The following is a 25,468-nucleotide window of genomic DNA, read 5'->3' as shown; positions in this document are numbered from 1 at the left end:
GGGAGGCTCAAGGACCGGGTGATCGGGTTCCTGGGGTCCTTTGGCTCCGCCCCCTCCCACCTCCCCTCGGTCCCGGCGGCGCGCACACGCGGGGGGTGGGGCGGGGGTTATGGTGTATGGGCGGCGGGGACGCGCACAGCCCGCAGGCGGCGCGCACGGCGGGGACGGCGGCGGGGACGCGCAAGCCGCGCAGGGGCGCGCGGCGCGGACGGGCGCTAGGGCCCCGTGCGGCGGCGGCGGCCTCGCCCCCCGAGAGGGCGTCGCGCGTTCGCTTTCCTTCTTCCGGCGCCGCCGCCGCCGCCGCCGCCACATCCCGGGCCGGGTGGGCGGCGGCGCCGAGGCCTCCGGGCGGGCGGGCTTCCAGCGCTCCCCGGACGCCGGGCCCCCGCGCGCCTTGCCCCCAGGCCCGCGAGGCCCGAGCCGAGCTTCGCCCCTGGGGCCGCGGAAGGGCCCGAGGACCGCGACAGGCTCCGGCTCCACGGAGGGTGAGCTCGGGGAAGGGCGGGGGCGGGGGGGTGAGCGTCACATACTCCCGGACCCCGACTCCCACAACACCCCGGGTGGACGGGAAAACGGGGGGAAAACCGGCTTCTCTTTGCTAGCGACATCCCAGTGTGTTTTGGCGACTTGAGGGCCTCCCTAGTTCGTGGGGTTAAAGAGGAGAACCTTCATCACGTTAATTATGCAATGAGGCGTCGTCCTTGCTGGGGATGCTGTGATCGTGGCATCATTGATACTCGGTGATCCATACTTTACTTCTTTCATCCTTGCCTGAGAATTTGCATTTGTAATTGGAGGCGGAAAGAGAAAGAAAATGTTCCACTTGGGTGCAGGGAGCAGGCAGACAGAGGAAGAGAGAGGCCGGGGAAGAAGGACCATGTGCAGCTTCCCTAAGTGCACAATTAAGCACGTCTCTGGCGAGTGGGAGGGGAAAGGATGGTTGGAAATGCGTGTGTCCTGCCAGGTAGGCTCCGGGTGCCCTCAGCTCAGATTTGGACAAAAGAGAGGCCTGTCAGAAGTTGGAGGTGGAGGCATAAATTTCTGCACTTCTGGCTGGGAAGATGAACCAGATCTTCCAAAAGCTGCCTTGTTATTTTCCACGTCTGCAAAAGGCAGGAAAGGGCCGGGCACTGAGTGCAAAGCAGCGCAGTCAGGTTCTGGTTAGCTGAGCGGCAGGACTGTCATAAAGGGGTTTTTTGTCTCAAACACCCCAAGTCTGGGACCTTGGACCGTAAAGAGTTGGTTATTGGTCAGTTTTCACTGCCAGAGTGAGAAATGTCTCAGGTATTCTTAAAACCAGGCAGCTCCCTTTAGCTCCAGGCTTATTCATTCTTTTCATTGACTGGGTTAAGAGGAAGAGACACGAAGAGGGAAATGGTCTTCTCTCTTTTTTCCCATTATAATTAGGGCAAAGTCCATCTTGGGTCCAAATGGGAATTTCAAGATGGAAAGAAAAATCTTCCCATCTTTGCTTTTGACCCTCAAGGATGGAGTCTCCAAGAAATACCTAAGAGAAAAATTCTCTCCTTCCCTGGAATGGAAACTGGAGTTCTTGCAAAACTGAACAAAGAAAGGGAAGAATTAGTTACTATCCTGGGCAATTTGCAGTTATATTCAGATCATTTTTCAAATGCTTGAGGTTATACAGTAGAATAGAAACGGGGGAGAGAGGTGAATGCAGGACCTGAGAGATCATAGAAGCCAAGAGAGTGTTTTGTCCTGTTACAGGTCTGGAAGAATCTGCATCTTAATCTTTCTGTCTTTGTAACATGAAATTGCTTTTCCTTTTAATATTGAGTTCATAAGAGTAAAGGGAAGCGTAGCTAGACTGCTCCAAGCATCCCAGGCAGCTCGGGCTCTATTGTGTTTTAAATGAGTTGGATGTTTATTTTGCCAGGTAACTCTATTAAATCTGTTATCTCTCTAATTCCATGAGTTTGGCTTGTTTCCAGTTATTCATTCACGGTATGACGTTTGGCTAGAATTTACCAGGGTGTTAAAGCTTGAAGAAATACAAAACCCCGTGAACATTTTGCATTGAAAGATTTGATCATCTTATACAGGAATCCTTTACACAATATCAAACATACAAAACAGGTATAATAGGATCTGATTATTTTTGCTCCAAAAAAATTTCATTTTTTCATACTAAGTGACAGGGAAGAATCTTTTAAACAGCTAGCTCTTTTGGTACGTTTAGAATATTTATTCATCTGCCAAGCCATCCAAAGATAACCCCCCACTGTAAGAGACCTGGCGTGCAAAACATACTTGAAAAATCAAAGTGGTTAACTGTTTCTCAAGTATAAAGCAAGTTGTGTTCAGTAAGTTGGTCTCATAACCTTTAATGGTGCTTATTTGTTTTTTTAATCGTCCTGTACAGAGACAGGAGGAGCCAGGAACCTCCAAGGCAAAGCAGATACTGCAAGGAAATGTGGACCAGGCCTAAGAAGGTACGGAAGGGAGGTTGTGGACACCTCACTAGTTATCTGAGATCCATGTCACATAGCATTCTCCTTTCTTGCTCATATGGAGATTTCCGGAAGCTTCAACTCGTAAACAGGAGTATGTACACGGATTCTTAGAAATGTTTTCTTAACCCTGATCATAATAGGAGCACCTGCTTAGGCAGGGTGTTAGGTGAGCTGGGTACCTGCCGAGTGCAGTGCCTGGCTTGCAGCGACCCCCGAAGACGTGTTTGCTGTTCGTCATCATCACTCCTGAGAATCTGTCTTCACCTCCAGTTCATTCCCCAGCTGGCTAGAGCGAGGGGTGGGTTTCCATTTTGGTCACTAAAGGATGAGCGGTCATCCTGAGTTGGTAAATTGTAATGACAGTGGCCAAGTAGACAAAGGAAATTTCTGAACTTAAATTGAGAGAAACCCTTACTCTGAATTTAAAGCTCACAGCGATTGTAATAAGACTTTATATATTTTATAAATTCATGTGCAGCATTTTATTTTCTTAAGTGGTGATTTATTAATTTTGTTGATTAGGGAACACATTTTAGTTCAAAATCGAAAGGGCTGGTGTTGGAGGGTCCCCGCTGCTCCAGCCTCCGCTGTCTCTTGTTTGCCTTCTCCCTGTCTGTCCTCCCAGGGTTACCGGGTCCTTGTGCATGACCAGATTCTTTTCGTGAAGTTTCCTTTGGTGTCTGGATAGGTTTTGAATGAATGTTTTAAAAACTGAACACTGGGCAGGTGATCCTTTCCCTGGGGTACATGGGTGATGGGGGGGCGGGGGTCCAGGAGTTTCCAACTCAGTAAAAGGGCCCTTGACAAGACTCTTCATCTGGGCCACTCCCCCGCAGTCCTGCTCACTCTGCACAGGAGATGCCAGCCTCCTTGCTGCTTTGGGGATGCTGGGACCAAGCTCTTTGCCAGGGGCCGCGTGATGAGTCCCCTCCCTCTGTTTGAGCATCTTCTCAACATCATCTCCTCCGAGGTGCCCCTTCCTCCCTTATCCTTCTGTGTTATTAGCGCCTGCCTGGTGTGATCCTAGGCGTTAATGGCGCTATCTGTTTATGGCCTGTCTGCCTCTATTAGAAGCAAGCACCATGAGAGCAGGGTGGGTAGGTTGCTGTATCCCCAGAACCAGGAACAGCTCCTGGCTCAGAATAAGCCCTTGGTAAATATGGCTGAACGGATGAATAACATTTGGGGAAAAGCTGTTTTTTTGTGTTTTAAATCCCCTGTCCTTTCTCTGTCTAGTTGTCTGTCCCTCTGTGTCCTTCACATTCAGGGAGTTGAACGGAGGTTAACTCCTCGGTTACCATCCCTGATGTCCGCAGGGCCCCTTGTTTTGTTTACTTGTGGATGCCTTTTTAATTCCCATTCCTCAGTCTCATTTCCTCTCGTCCACCCACATAAGAAATCACTGGAAAGGTCATCCTTTTCTTTCTTTGTGTTTTTGTAGAACGTGTATTTTTGGTTTCAGTGCCTGCGTTTTTAATTTACGTAAATGGCGCTGTGTCATATATCTCGTTCTATTTTTTGCTGTATTTCCTTTGCACCATGGTTGTGAATTTATCTGTGTGGTTGTGTGCACACTAGACCAGGTCTAGGACAATTGCTTTTAAAAAATTTTTAACTCTGTTTGAAACAGTTAAATGGACTTCTTTACCACAGGAGGAGTGAATGTGCACAGTAGAAGCAGAACTAGGAGAAAAACAAGTGGAACTAGGCAGGTGGGAGTCAAACTCTTCTGCACAAATTCAGGGATTGTGCTTTTGGGTAACAACTCGAACACGGGGGAAAAGCCACTGGCAGCTGAGCAAAATGGATGCTTTCAAAAAGCATCTTTTTGAAAGTGCAAGGGAGGCCAAATTTGCACCAAAAGTTGGTAATAGTACCAGAGTCACTGTTAGTCATTACAAACATGTCACATGTGTGCTGTCTTCCTTACAGTTTGGAGAGAGAGAAGCAGCTTAGGATTTCTTGCATGGTTAGTGGTCTTCCTGCATACCTGACCCTGCTTTCCCCATATGTCCGTCAGTTCTTTAACCACCGCTTCTGCCTTGTGGGTTTTCAAAGAGCCAAACTTCTGGCTTAGTTTCAGAGCCCAATATCTTGACAGGTGCAAATGCCACGTAATGATCAGGAGTAGGGAAGCTCTGCAAACGGTCAGGGTGCACGCTCAGGTTCACCCCTGTTAGCTGCAAGAGGCACGTTGGGAGTTTTCTTGGCTCCTTGAGCAAGGGAGAGTTAATTACAGAAAATGATAGGCTCTTTAAAGGCTGTTTGTCACCTGGTGCAGGGAGAGCAGTGGCCCTTCCAGAGCCGAGGAGGGAGGACCGTGGGTGTCAGGCCCCAGACTCTCTGCAGACGGAAACAGTGAGCCTCAAGGCTGTTGCCCATGGACAGGAGGCAGACCCGTGGGGAATTCGTGTGCTCAAGGAAACACTGCAGATGGCAGATGGCGGGGCAGGCCGGGAGGAGCTGGGGCTACAGGAGTTTGGAATGACTTTCTTTTTGTTTAAAAAAAATGGGGCAAATTTTCCTGAGTTTTCCAAGGTCAGCCCAAAATTCTACAGGGGCTGGTTACCTATAGATGGGAGGGCTGGAAAGGAGAGTAAATGGGAACAGTGATGGAGGTCTTTATTCTAATCAGGCCTCTTTACGCTGTTTATTCAGAGCACAGGTAATTCAGATCCTCAGTAGACAGTCTCAGTTGACAGACACCCTTTTGCTACCGGTTTTCCTTCTCATACAGTAAAGAGGTGGTAGGAAGACAGCTGTTACGCTAAAAGGCCTAGAATCTGCATTTTAATGAGTTCCCCAGGGGGCAGCGGGGGCAGTAAAAGCTGAGGAGGCCTGGGGGCTGGACCAGCAAGCAGCTCAGCCTGGCCGCTCACTGGCATCCTGAGCAGAGCTTTTCAAACTCGCCCAGATTCAGCCTCACAGGTTTGCCTAGCTCCTCCTCCACAGGTTTGCATTGTCTCTGCTCAGGTGTTCTTGGGGCCCAGGGTGTTGCTGTAGTTTTCAGAAGCTTCCCAGGTGGTTCCAATACACAGCCAGGACTGGGAGCCACTGCCCTAAACATAAGGTCGGACACCTTAGCAGATGATCGCAGAGCAGAAACGCTGCCTGGCCAAGTGGACACACCCCCCCCGTAGGATTCATCAAAGCCTAGCCCGTCAGGTCCTGTGGCTCTTACTGGTTCATTGGCTGGTTTTCAGAGACCGAGAGGGTGATGTGATGGGGGGCATTTAGGAACACCACCTGCGGCCTGTGGAAGTGACCCTGGGGCTGGGGCGTGGCTGAGCGGATCGCTGTGCCTGACACCTCTGACTCTGCTGCCAGAGGAATAGTTCCAAGATGTAAGTCAGATCACCGCACCCCATCCCCGCTCACCCACAAGGCGACTGCTCCCCAGGGCCCAGCCTTGTCTGACCATGTCTGCCGGGGCTCCTCTCTGGGCGAGCTCTGGAAGCTCCTGCCTGCGCCTGGGTCTCCTCCCCTCACCTGTAGGTCTCTGTGCCGCCCCCGCCCTCCGTCTGTCAGGTCACGGCCCTTGTGCTTTCCTCTCACGGCACCGCGTCCTCTGCCTCATCTCACATCTTAGGTAGAGTCTGTGGTGGCTGCGGGTCCCCCCAGCAGCCTGCCAGCTCCACAGGACAAGGGGCGTGTGTGTGCGTGTTGGGGGGTGCTTTGGGGCTCGCTGCTGTGTCCCTGCACCTGTTTTGTGGGATGAATGAGGACACCTTTTCGTGATGAGCTTGGTAAATGATCGTTGCTCGGCTAGTGTGTCCTTCAGAATGTATGCAGGTGCACGTGTTGGGGGGGCAGGGGGGATGTCGTAAGTGTAGAGGTAGTGGCCCTGAGGGGTGGGGCATGTGGCGGGGGCCCGGGCTTCAGTCTCACTGGTTCTGGTCAGCATGGGACTTGGAGAGCAAGTCCTGGTTCGTCTAAATGTTTAACCAGCTTTTACCTTGACAGCTTCTTCACTTGAGTTTGTGTATGATTTGTGAATTTCCTCATTATAGACCACGAAAAAAAAAAGTTAAGTGCTTAAAAACGGTCCATCTCTCCACCCGGCTGTGCCACCGCATGTGCCCCCCTGAAAAACATAATAAGTAATGCAGTGTTTCCTCGCAGCCCGGGGGAAACTCGCCTCCCCTCTCCCCAGTCCGCCCTGCCTTCATCTGGGCTGGGACGACCAGCCTCCCAAACCCCTGCTGCTTCTGTGAGAGGAGCCGTATTTGATGTAGTGGAAGTGTCATCACCCAGATGGAGGGTGTCTGGGGAGGGAGGGGAGCAGGCCAGGCAGGGGCTCCAGCTCATTTGTAACCCTTTATTTCCTTTAAAAGACTCAAGTACGTACAGCAGAACTATTAGAACTGAGCATCTGAAAACAAGTATTTGTTATATTATCCTATGTTTTAAATATTAAATCGTTTTTAAAACTGAATTAAAAACTAACTAGTGAAGACAGAGATGTATTTCCTAAACACTCAGATACATATTGCCTGTCCATTCACCACATCCTTTCCTGGCTGGAAAAGTATTTACCATCCTTTGCCCCATTTTACAAAGTGGTAAGGAAACTGCTGTTGGTGGTAGTCAGGTAGGAAAAAAATTAAACAGCAGAAATAAAAACACCTGGGTCCGCATATGTAGGTGGTATTTTCTGTATTTTATTGGTTTTTATTATAAAATGGATATATGCTTATTGCAATAATGTTTTTAAAATACAGAATTGTACGAAGTAAAAAATGACTCCACTCATCCTCAAGATTTTATTCTGTGCATCACACACATGTATGTGTGTTTGCGTGTATATATAATCACATACGTTCACATGTATATATATATAATTCTTTTTAACTAATAGGATCATACATTCGATTCTGCAACTTGCCCTTTTTTGTTTACTGATGTATCTTGATACTTTGGAGCTGTGTAATTGGCTTACCGCCTTTCAGTGTTGTTTTATTTAAAATTTAGAAAAAAAATTTTTTGGACTGCAGCATTATTTCTTTATCCCCTGGTCAGTAAGTAGGTTTTAGACATAGAACAGTAGTTGTATGTCTATTCAAATGCATGTGAGTGTGTGAGTTATAAAATACAATTTTATTTTCAAGTATAGTGTGGTCCTAGTGGCTTTGGGTTGTTTTCTAGTCTCAGTTAACGCATGTTAAATACATAAGCACTCACGTGGAGACTGGAGAAATATTTTGAGGTTGAACGGGGGGGCCTCATACTTCAGAGAGTTTGGACCTTGGGGTGGAGGGTTGAGCCAGGTGTCTTCTAAAGCACCTGCCAGCTCTCCTAAGTCTTCCCGGTAGTTTCTTGGTTGATGTCGTCATCCAGCAATAGCGAAGGTCATCTTGTGGTGTGCTGGGCACTGTGCTGGCCGGGGTGCTCCAGCACGAGCTCACATGCCACCAGGGGAAGCAGAAGATTCAGGCTGTGGTGGGTGCCGGGAAGGAAGTGAAACTAGGTGAGGATGGAGGGCAAATCAGGGTGGCCAGCAGGGAGGGCTGAGCCTGCCTTGTGCTATGCAGCAGGCGGGCAGGCCCTGCCTGGCGTTTACAGGGGCCCAGTGGTTGGTTGGTTGGTTGGTTGGTTGGTTGGTTGGTTGGTTGGTTGGTTGGTTTGGCTGCACTGCATGGCTTGCGGGATCTTAGTTCCTCGACCAGGGATTGAACCCCGGACCCCGGCAATGAAAGCGCGGAGTCCTAACCACTGGACCGCCAGCGAATTCCCTCCGGGGCCCAGTGGCTGGGAGAGCACTCCACCCACTCCCCACCCCCTGCTACCTGAGCGCAGGCCCCCCACAGTGACCACCACAGGCTGTGTGGCCTGGGCTGGGACCACAGCAGGGCACCGGCGTCATTGGCAGGCCTGAGTCTGGTCTGCACTCTAAGCGCTAGCCGTATACTCTGCTTCCCAAGAGCTTTTGGCAGGGGCTGGGGTTTATGCACGCGGAGCTTCCCAAATCTGCAGCCCCATCACAATCCCCACGTGTCCTGGGCACCATCCCTGCCCGGCCCAGGCGGGCCGTGAAGAGGGTGAGAGGCGGGTGGGTGCCTTGCAGAAGCCCCCCTCTCCTGATCCCGATGCCGTGGCCAGGCTTGGAAGGGGAGAGGGCTCTCTGGATGTTTTAGTGCAGTAGGAGTTTAGCAGAAGTCACTTGAGAAGTGGAACTTTTTGGAAATAAAATTGCCATCTGGAAGAAGCAGCGGGCTGATCAATTGTACGTTGCAGTCGAGGTGCTTTGGCAGCGTCTGTCTCACAGGGGCCGCCCAGCACACTGGTGGGTATGCAGGCGGCTGCTCTGTCCTAATCTAGTAGGGGCCCAGAGAGCTGTTCTGTGACTAACCCCCAGACACCAACACGGAGAGGAAGGGACCAAATCCTGCCCCTGCCCCACCCCCGCTTCCGGGTGAAAGTAGCTGTTGCTTCTGACTTTAAATGAAAACCCAAGGTTAGGAATGCAGGCGGAGCTTCAAGACAGTGCAGGTCTCACTTTCCAAGCAGCCCAGAGGTAGAAATCCTGCCCCTAAGCCACCTGGCTTCCCGGAGGGCAGATGGCGGGAGCCGCCTTTTCATGTCAGGCTGTTTATCCTTTGTCTTCCTACCTTTATTTGGAGGTGAACCAGCTCCGTGAGGTAGGGGGTGGGGTGGGGGGGAAGCTGAGTGCCAGTGCCCGGGGCTCTTCTGTGCCCTGCCCTGCAGCGTAAGGTGTCTGTTGGGGGGTGGGGGACAGACCCCAGTGCCTCCACCGCACAGTGTGAATCACAAGCCCCGGGCCACTCAGCACCGGGGCCTCTTCCTTAGCCTCTATCTTCCCGAGAACTGGTGCACAGACACAGATGCCTCTGGGCACGTTGTGTACCACCCGCCTGGTGCTTGTCCGCTTTCTCTTTACCCACTCTCCAGCCCACACTGGTCCCTCCAACCCTCTGTTAGAAAAGGCCTGAAGCCGGGCTTCCTCAGTGACTGGTGAGGATGGACCCCACCAAGTGTCCCCGTCTCGGAGGGCCCAGCTCAGCGGACTCAGCCCTGAGGGACCCTGTGCCCTCTGGGCCATCTGTGCCTCCCTTGTCTCTAGAAGAGAAAAGCTAGTTGGCTGGGCTGAGGATCTGGCCTTTCTTTTCTTCTCCTCTTGGGCAGTTCACACTGTTAGGTTCATTTCTAGGTATGTGTCAGTTAAATAGGAAAGTCACCAAGGGTGCCGAGGGACCGACCAATTTCTGTTTATAGAGGGTCTGCTCCAGGCCAGGTGGTCCTTTTGGTGCAGTCTCTCATTGAATCCTCGTGACCATCCTGGAGGGGGGAGGGCCTTGTCTCAGGGACTGAAAGCCACAGCTTAGGGAGGGTAGGTGACTTGCTGAGTCTCAGAGCTAGCGAGCGGTGGGGCACTCCAGGGCTCTGCTTTGTGCTACGTGGCCCCAGACGAGGCGTGGCAGAAGGGGACAGGGAGACTGCAGAGACAGGCCAGCTGCTTCGGGCAGTTAGAGCGGGAGCCGTGTTCCCCTCACTGGGTAGTGTTGCCAGATAAAATGTAGGACACCCAGGTAAACTGGGAATTCAGAGAAACAGCAAATAGCTTTTTAAAGTATAAATGTGTCCCACGCAGTACTGGGGACATAGTTATACCAAGTACTAAAAAATGATTTGCTTACCTGAAATTCGAACTTCACGGGGCACCCTGTGTTTTCATGTTTAATGTGGCAGCCCTACCAGGTGACCCCGGGAAACATGGTGCGCCTGCTGCGTGGAGACCTGAGAATGCAGGTGCAGGTGTGGGCTGGACTGCGGGCGGAGCTCCCCATCGCAGGCGGAGCACCCCTTGCGGGAGGGAATCCAGGTCGCAGTGAGGGCCTCAGAGGCAAGGATCTGTCGTTGAGGCAGGAGGAAGGCCGACGCCCGGGCCCTCGTGAGCCCTGTCCACCAGGTGCACTCAGGCTCCGAAACTGTCTGCCGTCAGCGCACGTGCAACAGACCAGCTCCCTGCTGCCCGGGGGTGATGGACGGGCCCAACAGCCCGCGGACACCAACCCAGCCCAGCATGGTCTCTCTCTCCAAGTGGCTTGGTTTGGCTTCAGGAAGCCCCGTGTTAAAGGTGACACGAAGCACTTTTTTTGTCTCTCTTGCAAAGAATCGAGTGCAACTTCCGGTTCTTCTGTGTCCCCTGCAGCAGAGTGTAACCGTGTGACCCGCTGAGGACCCAGGTGCCCCGCGTCACTCCCGGGCAGCGATAGCCTGAGAAACGCCCACCCCCGAGGTTCCGCGCAGGCTCTGGCGGGCAAGTGGGCGGAGCCGGGACGCTCCGGGGTTGTTTCTTGGGTTTCAGAGATTCTCTAAGCTCAGTGGGTGTGGCCGCAGCTTGTCAGCGAGTCAGGATTTTAAACCCAGCCTGCTTGGAATCGCATCAGGATGGCGTCTGCCCTCTGAGGATTACCCAAAGGTCCGGCCCTCGGCAGGCCCCCTCGTGCCCCGGCTTCCAGGCCCTGGCAGGTGCCAGATGCCAGGGACACAGTAGCCTGGGCCAGAAAGAGTGAACAGGCACATCTGCAGAAGTGAAGTCCTATCACGTGTTCCAAGATCAAATAGAAATGGCTACTTTCTGGTAAAGTGTTTTAAATTTTATTTAATTATCAACTTGATAAGTTGCTATTAATTAAAAATATGATGTTAAGTTAAATAATAAGTCAAAACACCCTTGGTATCAATAGAAAAAATTTCAGAAATATTTGTATTGAGGCTATTAACTGAAATTGCCCATTCTTTTATTACCTTCTGTTTAATTGATTTATTTGTAAGCAGCAGGGCCATTTTGCTTGTGTTTTCCAGGAAGAATCACTGAATGGCTGACATTTGACAACATGCACCACCAGTGGCTTCTGTTGGCCACATGCTTTTGGGTGATTTTCATGTTCATGGTGGCCAGCAAGTTCATCACACTGACCTTTAAGGACCCTGATGGTAGGTACACCTCCTCACGGAATGGATTTTGGCGAATTCAGACCTTGCTGTGGTACTGTTCCCAGGTACCTGCTTGGATGAGTGGTGACACGGAATCAAGTGACTCTGACCCAGAAGGGACTTGGAGGTCACGGCGTCCAAATCCTTGATGTTGCAGAGGGTTCAGGAGAGGAGGTGGGCGGGGATGAAGGGGTCCTTCCCCTTGCAGCCTGTGGGTTTGGGGACCAGCCTTGCTTGGTGTCGTTGAGAGATGCTGCGTATGTGCCCGGTGATGCTGCCTGCTGGTGGCCACGTGTTTGAAGGTCACCTTCAGCGCCCCGGAAGGAAGGTGGTCTAAATATATGTGTGTTGGGTTGTCCTCGAGGATTTTTTTTAACTCCCCTTGACCTGATGTAGGCGCTCAGATGAGGACATATTAAGAGCACGCAGCCCAGCCTCAGAAGAGCTACGTCTGGTTCGTGCCCTTGCCCTTTGCTTACCGGGGCCTTAGTATTTTTTCTGTGGAATGGGCGTGCTCCCTGCTCTAACAGCTCCCAGCCCGACCTGTGAGGCCCTGTGAGTGACCTGTGAGGTGCTGGGCATGAGTGAGGAGCTGCGGGGACGGTCATCTTGAACCCTGAGGCCACTCCTTCAGGGGCAGCATGAGGCAAGGCGCATGGGAGATGTTGAAAAGGCTCGTGAGCGGCCTTAGAGTGGCCTGGCACCACCACCCTGATGGGGAGGAAGCGCACGGCATCCTTATCCTGCACGAGGCTTGGCATGTCCGCCTGCAGGCGGTGGCCCTTGAGGAAGGGAAGTAGAAAAGGATCACACCAGTCTTTTGCTGATTTACGCCCAGGGGCTGCACAGCCTGTGCCGTTTGTGTGGCCAGCGGGCTCCGGGCCCTGCTCATCCTGGAGAGACCCTGGGGGTGTCCCCAGCTGTGCTGAGGCTGCCCAATGCCCCACACCCCCTGCTTCCATCCTCCCTGTAGAGGGGCAAGGTTGGAAGGCAGATCTGCAGGCAGAAGAGGGAGGCGCTGAAATAAGCCCCCAGGGGGGTTCTCAGCTCCGCAATTTCAGGTCAGTAACGTTATAGGGGCCCAACTGGCTGTCATCTCAATCCTACCCTCATCTTCCAGGAGCCTGAGAGGCTTTCACAGCCTGGGGAAGGTGGAGTCACAGCTGCAGGCATCTGGGGTGGCCAAGAGCATCACGGGGTATCACGGCTAATCACGGTCACACTGGGGACCAGGGCCGCTGTCAGGACGGCACAGGCCACGTCTGGGAAGGTTGTTGGAATTTGAGCTGCGGATCTCAGCCCAGCCATTTGCTGCGGGGCTGCTCCCCCCACCAGTTAATGTCACCGATAGTGGAGACCCCTTGTTAAGAGTCAGAGCAGTGGTTCTTGTCCCCAGGGCACTTTAAAATCCCATGGGGACTGTGTATACCTCCTGCTGCCCAGGCCCAGCAGAGACCAGGGGGCAGAATCTCTAGGCGGGGGCCCCAGGTGAGGACCACCAGTGGGAACGTGGCTGGGAACCTACACAAGAAGCAAAGCTGCAGAGAACATGAAATGGTGTCACTAAGTCTACACATTTCACTCATGATTCTTTTAATGTCACCTCCTGGTAAGGGAGGCACTTGAAAGGCGAGCCGTGAGGTTGAATTGTTTGTGGTTTATTTAAAAATGAGGAGTGTATGTAATATATTTTATATTCCACCCAAAATAATTAAATAAGACGTGTGCCTCTGAGTTTGAATATGATCTAGCAGTAAGGCCTCTGAAGAGCACCTCGTGTCTCAGGGGCATCTGATAAACGAGGTGTCGCTGCTGTGAAGGGGCAGGTTTTATGCTGAGTGTTTTCAGAAAAGTGTAGAAGCTTGAGGAGGTTCGGGGAAGGGGAGCAGAAAGTAAGTGGGTGGAAGGTGACCCTACAGAGGAGGCTGAGAGGCCTTAGGATGTTGAAACTGCAGACAAGGTCTGCTGCTGCCCTGGGGGCTCTCACCAGGGTCTCACCAGTGGCTCCAGCCTCAGGAGGCGCATGGTGGTCCTTGTGCCCTTGGGTGTCCCGCATAGTTGCTGGGGTCCGTGCGTGGGAGCGCAGTGGCGGGCCGCTCCTGGAGGGAACGTGAGAGCCAGAGCTCACCGGCCAGCTCCCCTTTCCCCCTCGGGCAGCATGGAGGAGCCGGTCTTCAGTGGGGATACAGGCCCATGTCATGCTGTGGACTGAGAATGAGGACCCAAACCCTAACCCCTAACCCCAAACCCTAACCCTAACCCTTTGTTGTTGGGCTCAAACATAACCCAGCCTTTCTCGACCACACAGATCTTATCTAATTGTCCCCAAGTCCCTGGCTGCGATCATGAAGGTGGGTGTCTGCTGGCTGGGTTCGGGTGCAGGAAGCCAGCTCAGATGCATGGCGTCTTGCTGGCCTGGGTGACTGAGCAGGGAGCGGGCCCCCCAGAAGTTCAGGCCTCAGCCCCCTGGAGCACTGTGGCTCAGGCCTCAGGTCCCCTGTCTTGAGAGGCAGCTCACCCCCAGTGGATCTCGGGCTCTTACAGGAAACTGAGGGAGGTTGGTAAATGTGTGGCCGTGAGAGACTTCCTTATGTGTTGGAATTTATTTTACTCGCGTTCAGTGTTTTTGCTTTTGAACCAGAAGCACACTGTGAACTGTCATCACAAGGAAGTAACTAACACACAGTGGTGTCCTGTGTGGGGAAGTTCCATCCCTGTAAAGCGGGCAGCAAATCCATGGCCTCAGTGTTCAGGGAGCTGGGTGCCCTCAGTGTCCATGGGCAGCTCCTTCCAGCTCTGTCCCCTGGGAAGTGGGTTCTGTTCCAGCATCCAATTCTCACCTACCTGTTTTTTTTTTTTTGCGGTACGCGGGCCTCTCACTGCCGTGGCCTCTCCCATTGCGGAGCACAGGCTCCGGACGCACAGGCCCAGCAGCCATGGCTCACGGGCCCAGCCGCTCTGCGGCATGTGGGATCCTCCCGGACTGGGGCACAAACCCGTGTCCCCTGCATCAGCAGGCGGACTCTCAACCACTGCACCACCAGGGAAGCCCTAAACTTTAAATTTTGAGGTCGTTGTACAGTCACGTGCAGTTGTACAAGAGAGTCCGACGTACCCTTTACTCTTTTGCCCCAGTGTAACATGTTGCAAAACCACAGTGCAGAGTCACAAGAAGGGTATTGATTGACAAGGATGCAGTCACGATGCACAACATCTCCATCACCACCAGGATCCCTCCAGTTGCCCTTCTGTAGCCACACCCACCTCCCACTCCCCACCCCTGCCCCCTCCCCCCTTGACAACCACTAATCTGTTCTCCTCTCCATCATTTTGTCCTTTCAAGAATGTTATATATGGTATACGACCTTTGGGGATCGGCCTTTTAAATTCAACATGGTCACCTGGAGATGCATCCAATTCATTGTGTTTATCAATAGTTTGTTCCTTTTTAGTGCTGAGTAGTATTCCATGGTATGGATGTACCAGTGTTTGATTAACCATTCACCTGTTGAAGGATAGCTGAGTTGTTTCAGTTTGGGGCTATTATAAATAAAACTGCTGTGAACATTCGTGTATAGGTTTTTGTGACATAATTTTTCATTTCTCTGGGATAAATGCCCAGGAATGCAATTGCTGGGTCATATTGTAGTTGAATGCTTAATTTTTGAAGAAACTGCTTCTTCTAGAGTTTCTGAGAGCTGCTGTACCATTTTATATTCCCACCAACCATGTATTAGTGATTCCTTTTTCTGCCTCCTCACTAGCATTTGGAGTTTTCACTGTTTTTGTTTTAAGCATTTTGATAGGTGTGCAGTGATATCTCACTGTGGTCTTAATTTGCATTTGCCTGATGATTAATGACTTTAAACATCTTCTCATATGTTCCTTTTCCACCTCTAGATCCTCTTTGGTGAAATGTCTGTTCCTGTTTTTGCTCATTTTCTAATGGGATTGTTTGCGGGTTTTTTTTTTACTGTTGAGATTTAAGAGCTCTTTACATATTCTAGATATGCCAGTCCTTGGTCAGACGTGTGGTTTGCAGATAGTTTCTCCCAGTCTGTAGCTTCTCTTGCCATCCTCGTCATAGGGTCTTTGCCGAGTAAAGGTTTTAAATTTTGATGAGATTCAGTTTATCAGTTTTTCCAAAGATGTACTCCTATGCTCTTTAAGAAGTTTTATAGTTTTTTGTTTCACATCTAAGTGCTAATCTCGAATAAAGGGTGAGGTTTAGGGAAAGGCTCCTTCTTTGCCTGGGGGCATCCAGTTGCTCCCCAACCGCATTGCTTTTGCGCCTTGTCAGCTATCACTTGGGTGTGTTTGTGCGGGTCTCTTCCTGGGGCCTCTGGGCTGTGGCACTGATCGGAGTGTGTGCCCCTCCATGGGAAGACGTTTTAACCTCTCTATGTCTCCTAGCCTACAGCGCCAAGCAGGAGCTTCTGTTCCTGACGGCCGCGCCCGACGCGGGGAGGTCGCTGAGAGAGACGCACTTCCCTGAGGAGCTGAAGGTGGGCACAGCCAGGCCGTGGCACTGACCCCTCTGCCCGTTCTTCCCCGGCGTCTCCCTCTCACCTGCTCACCCCTCCGGCCCCAGCGGGTCCCCCGTCACGGGGAACAGCCTCCCCTCCCTCCCTGCCCTCATCAGCTGGTTTCCACTTACTGTCATGCTCGGCTTCAGGGTCGCTGCTTCTGCACCTTTCCGCTTGTTTTTAGTGTCTGGCTGGGGGGGTCACGGTCAGTGGACCTTGTGCATCATGGGTGCCCTGGAGTGCTGACTGTGTTGAGTTCCCGCCCAGCCAAGAATGAGCTTTGTGATGGGTGGATTGGGGATGTTGGGCGAGTGGGGGGGGGGGGGAAGATCTCCGCCCCCGAATCCTGGGAATCCTGGAACTTTATAGAGTTACGGGGCAGCTAGTCCAGCCTCCGGGCGGTGTGGATGAGAAATCTGAGGGTAGGAAAAAGGCTAATCATCCAGGGTCACGGGGGAGTTAGCAGCAGAGCCCAGGGCCGCTGACCTTCACCCCGTGCTCACCTTCCCTGACACTCTGACTCCAATTTCTCCCCAGGCTCCTTTTGCACGTAAATTCCTAATCGTCCCCCAGCCAAGGTGAGGGGTGCACTCCTGAGACCCCCTTCTCCCCCTGCTGGCCCCTGTGCCGGGTCTGGATGGAAGGTTCAGGTTGCCCTCGTGCAGGAAGAAATGAGGTGAGGAGAGCCAGCTCTAAAGATGTTTATCAGCCCAGCATTAAACCCAGAGAAGGGACAGTCCTGCCCATGAGCTGCACGTAAGGGTCAACAGAGAGAATCCAGCAAAGTCTAGACAGCACACACCTGGGTTTCTGGCATCACAGCCTTCACCCCACAGTTCACATGGATCTTCTCACCTGGTCTCGTGACTCCTTAGAGCAGAACCAGTGCTGATGGGCTCCATCACCTGCTCACAGCAGCTAAACCACTGGTACCACTGACCTGACTGCCAGGCAGAGCTCCTCTCCTCACCTGAAGCCACATGTCAGAGAAACATAATTGTGTGCTCAGCTCTGAGGAAGTGGAATAATGGTTCCTGCTTTTTTAAAACCCACACTGAATGACCTAAGGTGTTTTCTTAAATTAATAAACCAGATACACCAATGTACCAGGTTATCTTCAAAACAGCCACCGTCTGTGTAGACAGCGGGTTCTTAGGTACAGTCCACATACTTACACTCAGGTTACATGGAGGGAGAGCCAGGGGGCAGAAGCTGGCCTTCCCTCAAATCGCTGAGTGGAGTATATCCTGCCGTTGCCAGGAAGCCATGGGCCATGGTGCCATCAGCACAGCAACAGGCAGACAGCCCACCCGCCCCCGCGGCTTGTCCAGGCTGAGGATGAGGAGACAGGGTCAGCCGTCTCTGGCTGCACTGTGGTCCAGCACATCCAAGCAGCCTGGACCCCGGGCCACAGCGGTGACTCACGCCCTCCGTCCTGCTGCTTCTGTGGGGACAACCCCCAGGCTCCGGCCTCTGTGAGTTAATGCCCGGCACGCCCCGTTCTGCTAATGAAGCCCTTGTGCCCGTTTTGTCTCCATTCCCTGCAGCTGACCGGGAAGATGCTGCCGGGAGGGCGGCTCGTTCAACCCTTGGTCTATATGCAACGCCTGGAGCTCGTCAGAAACGTGTGCAGGGAGGACGCCCTGAGGAACCTCTCCCACGCCGCCGTCTCCAAGTTCGTCCTCGACCGGATATTCGTCTGTGACAAGCACGAGATCCTCTTCTGCCAGACGCCCAAGGTGGGCAACACCCAGTGGAAGAAAGTGCTGATCGTGCTGAATGGTGCGTCCTCGCTGGGCCTTAGGGTCTGCGGGGAGGGCGGCCGGGGCCCGGGCGTGGGCCGGGGTGAGGGCGGCCGAGAGAGGAGCCCCCGAAGGGCCGGTGACCCACAGACAGCGTGCTGGCGTTTCTCCTGTTTGTGTCCACCTTAGAAGTTGGCGGGGTTCACCGCGGTGCTGCACACCCACGGCCAGGGCCTCCTGGCTCCCCTGTCTCTGCCTGCCCGGTGGATCCCGTGGCTTCTCTTCACAGTCCCTGAGTTGATTCTACACGAGTCACTCACTCTGTCCTGGGAGGTCAGGGCTCCACACTGACTGGGCCATCCAGCAGCTGTCCTCACAGCTGCCCTCCTGTGCTGAGAAGGACCCACACCCAGACACTGGTGGGTCTGGGGGCCTCCCCGCCTGCAGTCGTCCCCACCTTACACTGAGCATCCGTATTCGGAGGTTTAATCCGCCTGCTTCAGGAAATCTGGTGTTTACTCGGGAACAAATTAGATCATTGGAGAGTGCCCTCATGCACCACAGGCTTTGATTCCTCACCACTCTTTTCAGACACTGTGTTTGTTTAAACTCCAGTTACTCTGAATTGACCCAAGGTAATTATGGGCTCTGTCTTAAATTCAGCTTCAAAAGAAACATAGTTCCAGTAGACAGCTGTGTGACTCCTGGATCAGGAATCAGACCTCGGAGCCCCATGGGACACGGCCCTGGGCTCTCCGTCCCGTAGCCCCCCAGGCCTGCCGCTGCTCTCAGAGGTGGTGTCAGAGTTGGGTGTCATTCAGCCTCTTCCCTGGTTCGTTGGGGAAGAAAAGGGAGACACCCGCCTCGTCTTCTGCTTATAATCAGTGCACTTCTTGAGTAATCAGGCAGTATGTTGGATTTTTGACATCGGAGAATGAGCTTACAGATCAGATTTAAAACAACAAATGTACAAAAGTCTTACAGATTTGCTACCACTGTGTGACGCATCAGACTTCGAAGAAGAAGAACCCGTTGATGAGGGCAGGATAGAAGCGGGAGCAGTTCGTCAGGCCATATGATAGGAAAAGGACAGTCCCGGGGCTGCCTTCAGCTGTCCGTAGATGCACCTGCATGGCGACAGGTACCAGAGCAGGTCCAGCTGCAGATCCATAGAGCTGGCTCTTCTGTTGGCCCCTTGAGAGCAGATGTGCATCTTGCTTGTTTTATAGCCATCCATCCACTGTACTTATTAGCACAGGGTTCTGGATCGGGGCTTAAATATTCTGTGGAGGCTGTGATCACTGCTTAGATGGCCCAGCAGAGATCCTTCCCTGCCAGACTCTGAGTTTAACATGGCAAGGTTAACACAGAGATGCACATGAAGGGTTGCAGAGGCTTGGGTAGCACCCCAGCACAACGATGCTTTATTTCCATTTGTCTAAGTTGAGACAAGAGAGAAGCACCTGCCCAACCCTCCAACCCTAGGATGGGCCCCCCGGGTTCCACTCTGCAGCCTGGACCAGGAGCTGTGGCTCTCGGCCCTGCCCTGCCTTGTCCTCAGACACTCCGTGTCCTCCTCTGAGCCGTGCTTTGAGTATATCACATCACTCGCACAGCATCAGCCTGACGTGTCCAGCACCAAACATCTTGGCCGCTGCCAGTCTGGGATGCTGTGAGGTTACCTAGGAACCTCTTAGGCCTGGGCGATGTCACGCTGGGAGTGACGGGCCCGAGCTGGGGCTGCGGGCGTGGATCAGCAGTGTGTTGTTGTTTTGTTTTGTTTTTAATTAATTTTTACTGGAGTACAGTTGCTTTACAATGTTGTGTTAGTTTCTTCTGTACAGCAAAATGAATTAGCTGTACGTATACATGTATCCCCTCTTTTTTGGATTTCCTTCCCAGTTAGGTCACCACAGAGCATTGAGTAGAGTTCCCTGTGCTATACAGTAGGTTCTCATTAGTTACCTATTTTATACCTAGTATCAATAGTGTCTGTATGTCAATCCCAGTCTCCCAGTTAATCCACCCACCCCCGCTTTCCCCCTTGGTGTCCATACATTTGGTCTCTACCTCTGTGTCTTTATTTCTGCTAGCTGTGGGTTTCATGGTCCCAGTTCTCTGGCAGTTTCCCCCAGTTCCAGAGCAGAGTCAGTATTGCAGGTTTTGGGCATTCTGCTAGCAGGCACTGATCTTTCTTTTGTGGCAGATCGAACCCGATTTAGGTGCTCGTTGCTGTAGCCGTTGCTCCCTCCCTCGCCCTCCTCCTAACTCGTCTGTTTCCTCCAGATGGCCTGTGGATCACCAGAAGCTTTTCTTCACTCTCATCCTGCCCACAGACGCAGTTGAAATTCAAAGACCTAAACGTGGATACTGGGATGGCCCATGGGGAACACGGGCCTGGGCTTCGAGACGGGCATCTGTCTTTAAAGGCAGCATCCCCAACACGCCCTCTCCCTGTTTGCCTCCCAGGAGCCTTTCCTTCCATCGAAGAGATCCCTGAAAGCGTGGTGCATGACCACGAGAAGAACGGCCTCCCGCGTCTCTCTTCCTTCAGCGATGCAGAAATTCAGAAGCGGTAGGAGCAGGGGAGGGGGATACTGATAAAACGCCCAGGCTCTGCTCTGTACTTGCCGTGTTTCCCAGATGGCTCCAAGAGCTACTGGTTTGTGTTGGTGAGAGGCAGCCGGGCCTACGCCCAGCATTCAGCGCGTTTAAATTCACGTCTCTGTGAGAAGCTCTGAATGTCTTCTCCACCCTAACCTTCATGCAGCCATTAAAATGAAGGTTGCGTAACTGTCTTATAGAAATGAGTGGTCGTTTTTGTTCTGCTCTGATTTTGTTAAGTTTTATGGATTTCTTACTGAACGTGACCTTCATTTCATAAGAAAGGGATTTGGGTTGCAGGGAAGCCCCACTTCATTTTTCATTTTCTCCCAAGGGGTTATGCCTGCCTTCGCAGCAGCTGCCCCTGGGGGGCGGCGGGATCGGCTGGACCCAGCAGAGGTGGAGAGAGACAGGCCTCACCAACCACAAGGAGGGAAAATTCCTTAGCTGATCGGACAGTTGTCTTGACAGCTGTGATGTGGCCCCGTAGAACAAGGTTTAAAAGGAACAGGTACATAATACGCTAGTCAGTGTCAGGGCACCGAATGACATTTGACCTCCCTTGCTTTTCAGCTACTTGATTTTCGTTGCTTCCGGTGTTGGTTACTCACTCTTGCCAACGTGTACAGCCTTAGAAGGCAGGTGTCAAATGCCGGGTCAGAGACCCTCCTGGGGGAGGGCGGTCCTGTCACCCCCCTCAGCAGCGATCCTGCGGGGCTTTTGTGAGAGTAGACACGCTGAGACCTGCAGCGCTGAGAGGGTCTCTGGCCTGGGTGAGCGCACGGAATCACAGCAGTGTCATCATCGCTGTCAGTACAGGCCCTTCACGGGGGTACCCCTACACCGCCACCACTCCCACTGGCAGCTCCCCCAGACCCCCTTCCGCCAGCTGGAGACGAGCCTCACTCTGGCTTTCCTCTTCCCCGCCCCTACTCTGCCCCCCATTTTCCTTCCCCTGGAAATTTTGAATTCAGTTTTTTTTTTTTTTTTTTTTTTTTCCTGCAGTACGCAGGCCTCTCACAGCCGTGGCCTCTCCCGTTGCGGAGCACAGGCTCCGGACGTGCAGGCCCAGCAGCCATGGCTTACGGGCCCAGCCGCTCCGCGGCATGTGGGTTCCTCCCAGACCAGGGCACAAACCCGCGTCCCCTGCATCGGCGGGCGGACCCTCAACCACTGCGCCACCAGGGAAGCCCTTGAGTTGAGTTTTTAAAGATGTACCCTTAGAGTCATTCTCAGGCCTCGGCTGTTCCTAACTCAGTCAGGGTTCCTGCCCTTAACAGTTTTCTGCACAGGAACAAAACTTTCAAACGTTCCTGAAGTTTCAAACTACTCAAGTGAAACAAAACATGGGTTAAATAGATGTCTTCACAGCAGCCCCGTGGGTGATGAGTACTGTGGTCTTGGACAGTTAAGGTCTCTGAGCCTCCATTTCCTCAACCTGTAAAATGGGTCCATAACAGGATCTGCTTCCAAGGGTGGCTGTGTGGATTAAGTAAGAGCCACATGCAGTGCACTTGGCACAGGGCTCAGCCTGGTGGCTGCCACTGCTCTAGCCATCACGCTTCACTCTTCCTCACAACCCACAGCCAGCACCACCAGCAGCATCAGGTTAACTTCTTCATCTTCATTTTTTTCCCTTAGCTTGAAGACATACTTCAAGTTTTTTATCGTAAGAGATCCCTTCGAGAGACTGATTTCTGCGTTTAAGGATAAGTTTGTTCACAACCCCCGCTTTGAGCCTTGGTACAGGCACGAGATTGCCCCTGGCATCATCAGGAAGTACAGGAGGAACCGAACGGAGACCAGGGGCATCCAGTTTGAGGACTTTGTGCGCTACCTGGGTGATCCGAACCATAGGTGGCTGGACCTTCAGTTTGGGGACCACATCATCCACTGGGTGACATACGTGGAACTGTGCGCACCCTGCGAGATCAAGTACAGCATCATCGGTCACCACGAGACCCTGGAGGACGACGCCCCATACATCTTGAAGGAGGCTGGCATCGACCACCTGGTGTCTTACCCCACCATCCCCCCGGGCATCACCGCGTACAACAGAACCAAAGTCGAGCGCTACTTTCTGGGCATCAGCAAACGAGACATCCGGCGCCTCTATGCACGTTTTGAAGGGGACTTTAAACTCTTTGGGTATCAGAAGCCAGATTTTTTGCTAAACTAATGTGTAGGACTGTGAGTTCAAGTATCTTTGTTAGACCAGAGGCTAACCAGGTGGAGATCTGGGCACAGAAATGACACTTGGCTCTGTCACACTCCCCCTGAACACTCCTCAGTTCCCATGGACCTGGGTGCGCCTTGGCCAGCGAAGCTGGACCCTGGCCGTTATGACCTAGTTTGGACGGACGGTGCACGGCGGGCCCTGCCCCCCTCCCCCACCCCAGCCCCAGTGCCATCAGGCCTTTGCTCTCCGCAGCAGGGAAGGAGACTAAACATTTGCAGTCGAACAGACGGGAGGCAAAATCATACAGCCTCGAGTCACCTCCCTCGGTTGTCAGACGCCTGCAGCTCCCCCAGACGGTGGGGCGGTCATGCCTGTCCCCAGGGGATTGTAGACATGGCACCCAGCGCTTTCAGGAGAGATGGAAGAGCCAGTGGTCTGCACCCATCCCAGGGGCCGAGATGGGTCATATCTGAGTAATTACACCTCTGGGTTTCATCTTGGCGCCACTGTAATCACAGAGGCAGACCCTTCTTTCCAGGACCGTTTGGTTCCTGAGTTCAGGGATGCCTCGAGGGCACTCTCCGGAGGTCCATCTCTTCAGAACACATGCCTGTATGCTGCTGGGCCAGATTTCCAGACCTCTGCCTGCCAAGTGATCATCTCATTCAGCCCAAGAGATCCAGTTTTGGAAAGTGAGGGGAGTGTACACTTTTCCCACCTGAGAAAGGGAACATCTCTGGGGACCTTAAAGGGAGCCTGGGAAGATGCAGAGCTGGCCGGGTGCTGGAGCTCAGGCTGCCCTGGGCTTGGATACGTCCGCCCTGATGACTGTCTGCCTCTTGTCTCTGATGGTCCCGCGTGGATGGGCACGGGGTGGGGCGGGGGCGGGTATCCACCTGTCTCCCCCAAGGCCAGGCCCTCCTGGGGGCCAAAGGCAAACACGGGCAACATGCCAGTATTGCCCAGTCAGTGCAGCTTACACATTTCAGTCACCTTTTGTCTCAGCAAAATGTGCACCACTGGACCCATTTCTGATGACGCCGTCATCCTGGACTGTAAGTTGGATAATCAAGTTCACCAGCAATAAACTCCTGGGCCGAGGCAGCCGCAGTTAACACACCTTCCAGGCACTGAAGAGCAGGCCACGGCTACCATTGCAGGTGCCGTCCGACAGCGAGGCCCCTCGAGGTACGGGAGAGTTTCCCTGCGAAGAGTCCCAAGCGCTCAGGCTGCACAGGGCCCAGGAGCCCAGCTTTTCCGCCAGGCGGCCTCCACCGTCCTTTTCTCAGTGTGGCTTCCTGAGTTTGTAAATGTGAAAGTAACATGAAATTAAAAGCCAAAACAAAACACGTGCCAACCTGACGTGGGCCGCGGTTCCAGGGCAGGTGCTGCGTGGACGCAACGTCCCCGAGGCCTGGTGACGGTGAGGGGCACGCAGGCCTGCGTGATGGCTGCGGGCGAGCCGGCAGTGGAGGAGCGGGGCTCGTGTGCCCGCCCGCCACGCCGGCGGAGGGGCAGCCTGCGTGGTGGCCCGTCACTCTCTGCTGACACGCAGAGGCTGCAGGATCAGTCATTCTTCTATCCTGTTTTAGCAGAGTCTTGTTGAAATCATTCTGCACCTGATGCAGGAGTGTCTCTGTGGGGTGGAACGAAGCTCATTCCCAGGGGAGACACCTGGCGGGGCAGGGGGAGGAGGAGATGGCAGCTAGAAAGGGCGACCCCGCAGGGAGTGTGCAGGTGAGCACTCAGAAGAAGCATCAGCCTGATTCAAAAAGAAACAGAAGAAGCAACTCTGCCTCCAAGAAGCGGTCTTAAGGCAGGGAGGGCAGTTCCTGAATTTGGAAGTTTAATAATATTAGGTTGACTTAATAGGCTTGTGTCGTAGATCGCTTTTCTCTTACTGGATTTCTTCGCACACATTTTAGTTTCATGGGTCTTATGTTGGAAACTGTCAACAGTGAAATGCCCAGAGCCAAGGCGAGATTTGGTTTCCCTAGCGGCTGAGTGCACACAGAGATGGCAGATCCCCACATGCCAGGGGCCCAGGTGGCTCTGTTTGGGGAGGGGTGCGGGGAGGGGTCCTGGGAGAAAGAACCGCTGACCGGGGACAGGGTCCCAGAGAGTTACTGTGGATGTTGGTTTCCTGTCTGCTCACACTGTACCCCTCACCACACCCCACCCCCACTTCCCCACTCAACCCCAGCTTAGCCCATTTAACTGGAAGCAGGTAACAGCAGAAAGCGGGACGAGAAGGGGAAAACGATCAAGATGCAGACAAACTTTGGACAAAGAGCCTTGCCACCTCTTTGATGAAATTTAAATTGTTCTAGGTACTGCTGATGAAAGATTAAATCAGTCGATCTAAGAAAGAAATGGAAAATTTTATTTGAGACAAATTGAGGATTATAACCCGGGAACAGCCTCTCAGAAAACTCCGAGAGCTATTCTGCCCATTAGAAGTCAAAGCACAGTTAACATAAATTTTTGGAGACCAGAGGGCTATACATTAAATGATGTACTGTTGACAGTTTACACAATCCAGATCTTCAGGTACAAAGTGGTGGGTCCTTGTGACCCTTTGCCAGATTAAGAAAGAACGTTATCTTTTAAGGAGTTGTCTTGTTGGTTCGAGGAGAATGTTGCTGTTTATGGCTGAGCAGGTATTTCTGCCGATGGGGAGGGTTGGTGAATGCCTAATGCAGAGACACAATGCACGGTAGAGGGTAGAGAAGAGGCCAAAGGGCAGAGAAGATTTTTTACATTTACGTTTTTCTTGTCTTGCCATAAAATGTGTTATTTCTCAGTACCTCTTCAAGCCCCTTGGACACGCCAGGCGCTGCATCCATCAGGGTTATGGGGTTCAGAGCTGAGCAGAACTGCGAGCTTGCAGCGGAGCAGAGGCTGGCAAGTGCTGAACAGGGCCACCCAGGCCTGGGGGTGGTGGGTGCACAGGAAGGACTGGGGAGTTACATGTTTGTTTCCTTG

General features: G+C 52.8%; 1 protein-coding gene across 3 annotated transcripts; it reads left to right on the top strand.

Moving 5' to 3' along the window:
* The first annotated feature begins 283 nt into the window (after positions 1-283).
* Positions 284-23,830, top strand: CHST10 (carbohydrate sulfotransferase 10). 3 transcript variants are annotated; one of them, XM_081254944.1, is made up of 7 exons: positions 284-485; positions 2,384-2,453; positions 11,301-11,432; positions 15,846-15,937; positions 17,506-17,740; positions 19,987-20,275; positions 21,946-23,830. In XM_081254944.1, exons 3-7 carry the CDS (start codon positions 11,333-11,335, stop codon positions 22,481-22,483), a joined length of 1,254 nt encoding a protein of 417 aa, XP_081111070.1. In that variant the 5' UTR covers positions 284-485; positions 2,384-2,453; positions 11,301-11,332; the 3' UTR covers positions 22,484-23,830. The 3 variants fall into 3 exon arrangements, with proteins under 3 accessions (XP_081111070.1, XP_081111072.1, XP_081111071.1); XM_081254946.1 differs by having other exon boundaries at positions 288-485; positions 20,170-20,275; XM_081254945.1 differs by lacking the exons at positions 284-485; positions 2,384-2,453; positions 11,301-11,432 and adding an exon at positions 16,496-16,634 and having other exon boundaries at positions 15,849-15,937.
* Positions 23,831-25,468: the final 1,638 nt, after the last annotated feature.

Source organism: Mesoplodon bidens (genome assembly GCF_964165515.1).
Source record: "Mesoplodon bidens genome assembly, chromosome: 14".
Taxonomy (NCBI): domain Eukaryota; kingdom Metazoa; phylum Chordata; class Mammalia; order Artiodactyla; family Ziphiidae; genus Mesoplodon; species Mesoplodon bidens.
This window is presented reverse-complemented; position numbering and strand designations above follow the sequence as displayed.

Coding starts and splice junctions, on each gene's coding strand:
- CHST10 (XM_081254944.1), top strand. CDS start 11,333: ATGCACCACCAGTGGCTTCTGTTGGCCACATGCTTTTGGGTGATTTTC. Junction 11,433..15,845: donor GACCTTTAAGGACCCTGATG/GTAGGTACACCT, acceptor TATGTCTCCTAG/CCTACAGCGCCAAGCAGGAG. Junction 20,276..21,945: donor GATGCAGAAATTCAGAAGCG/GTAGGAGCAGGG, acceptor TTTTTCCCTTAG/CTTGAAGACATACTTCAAGT.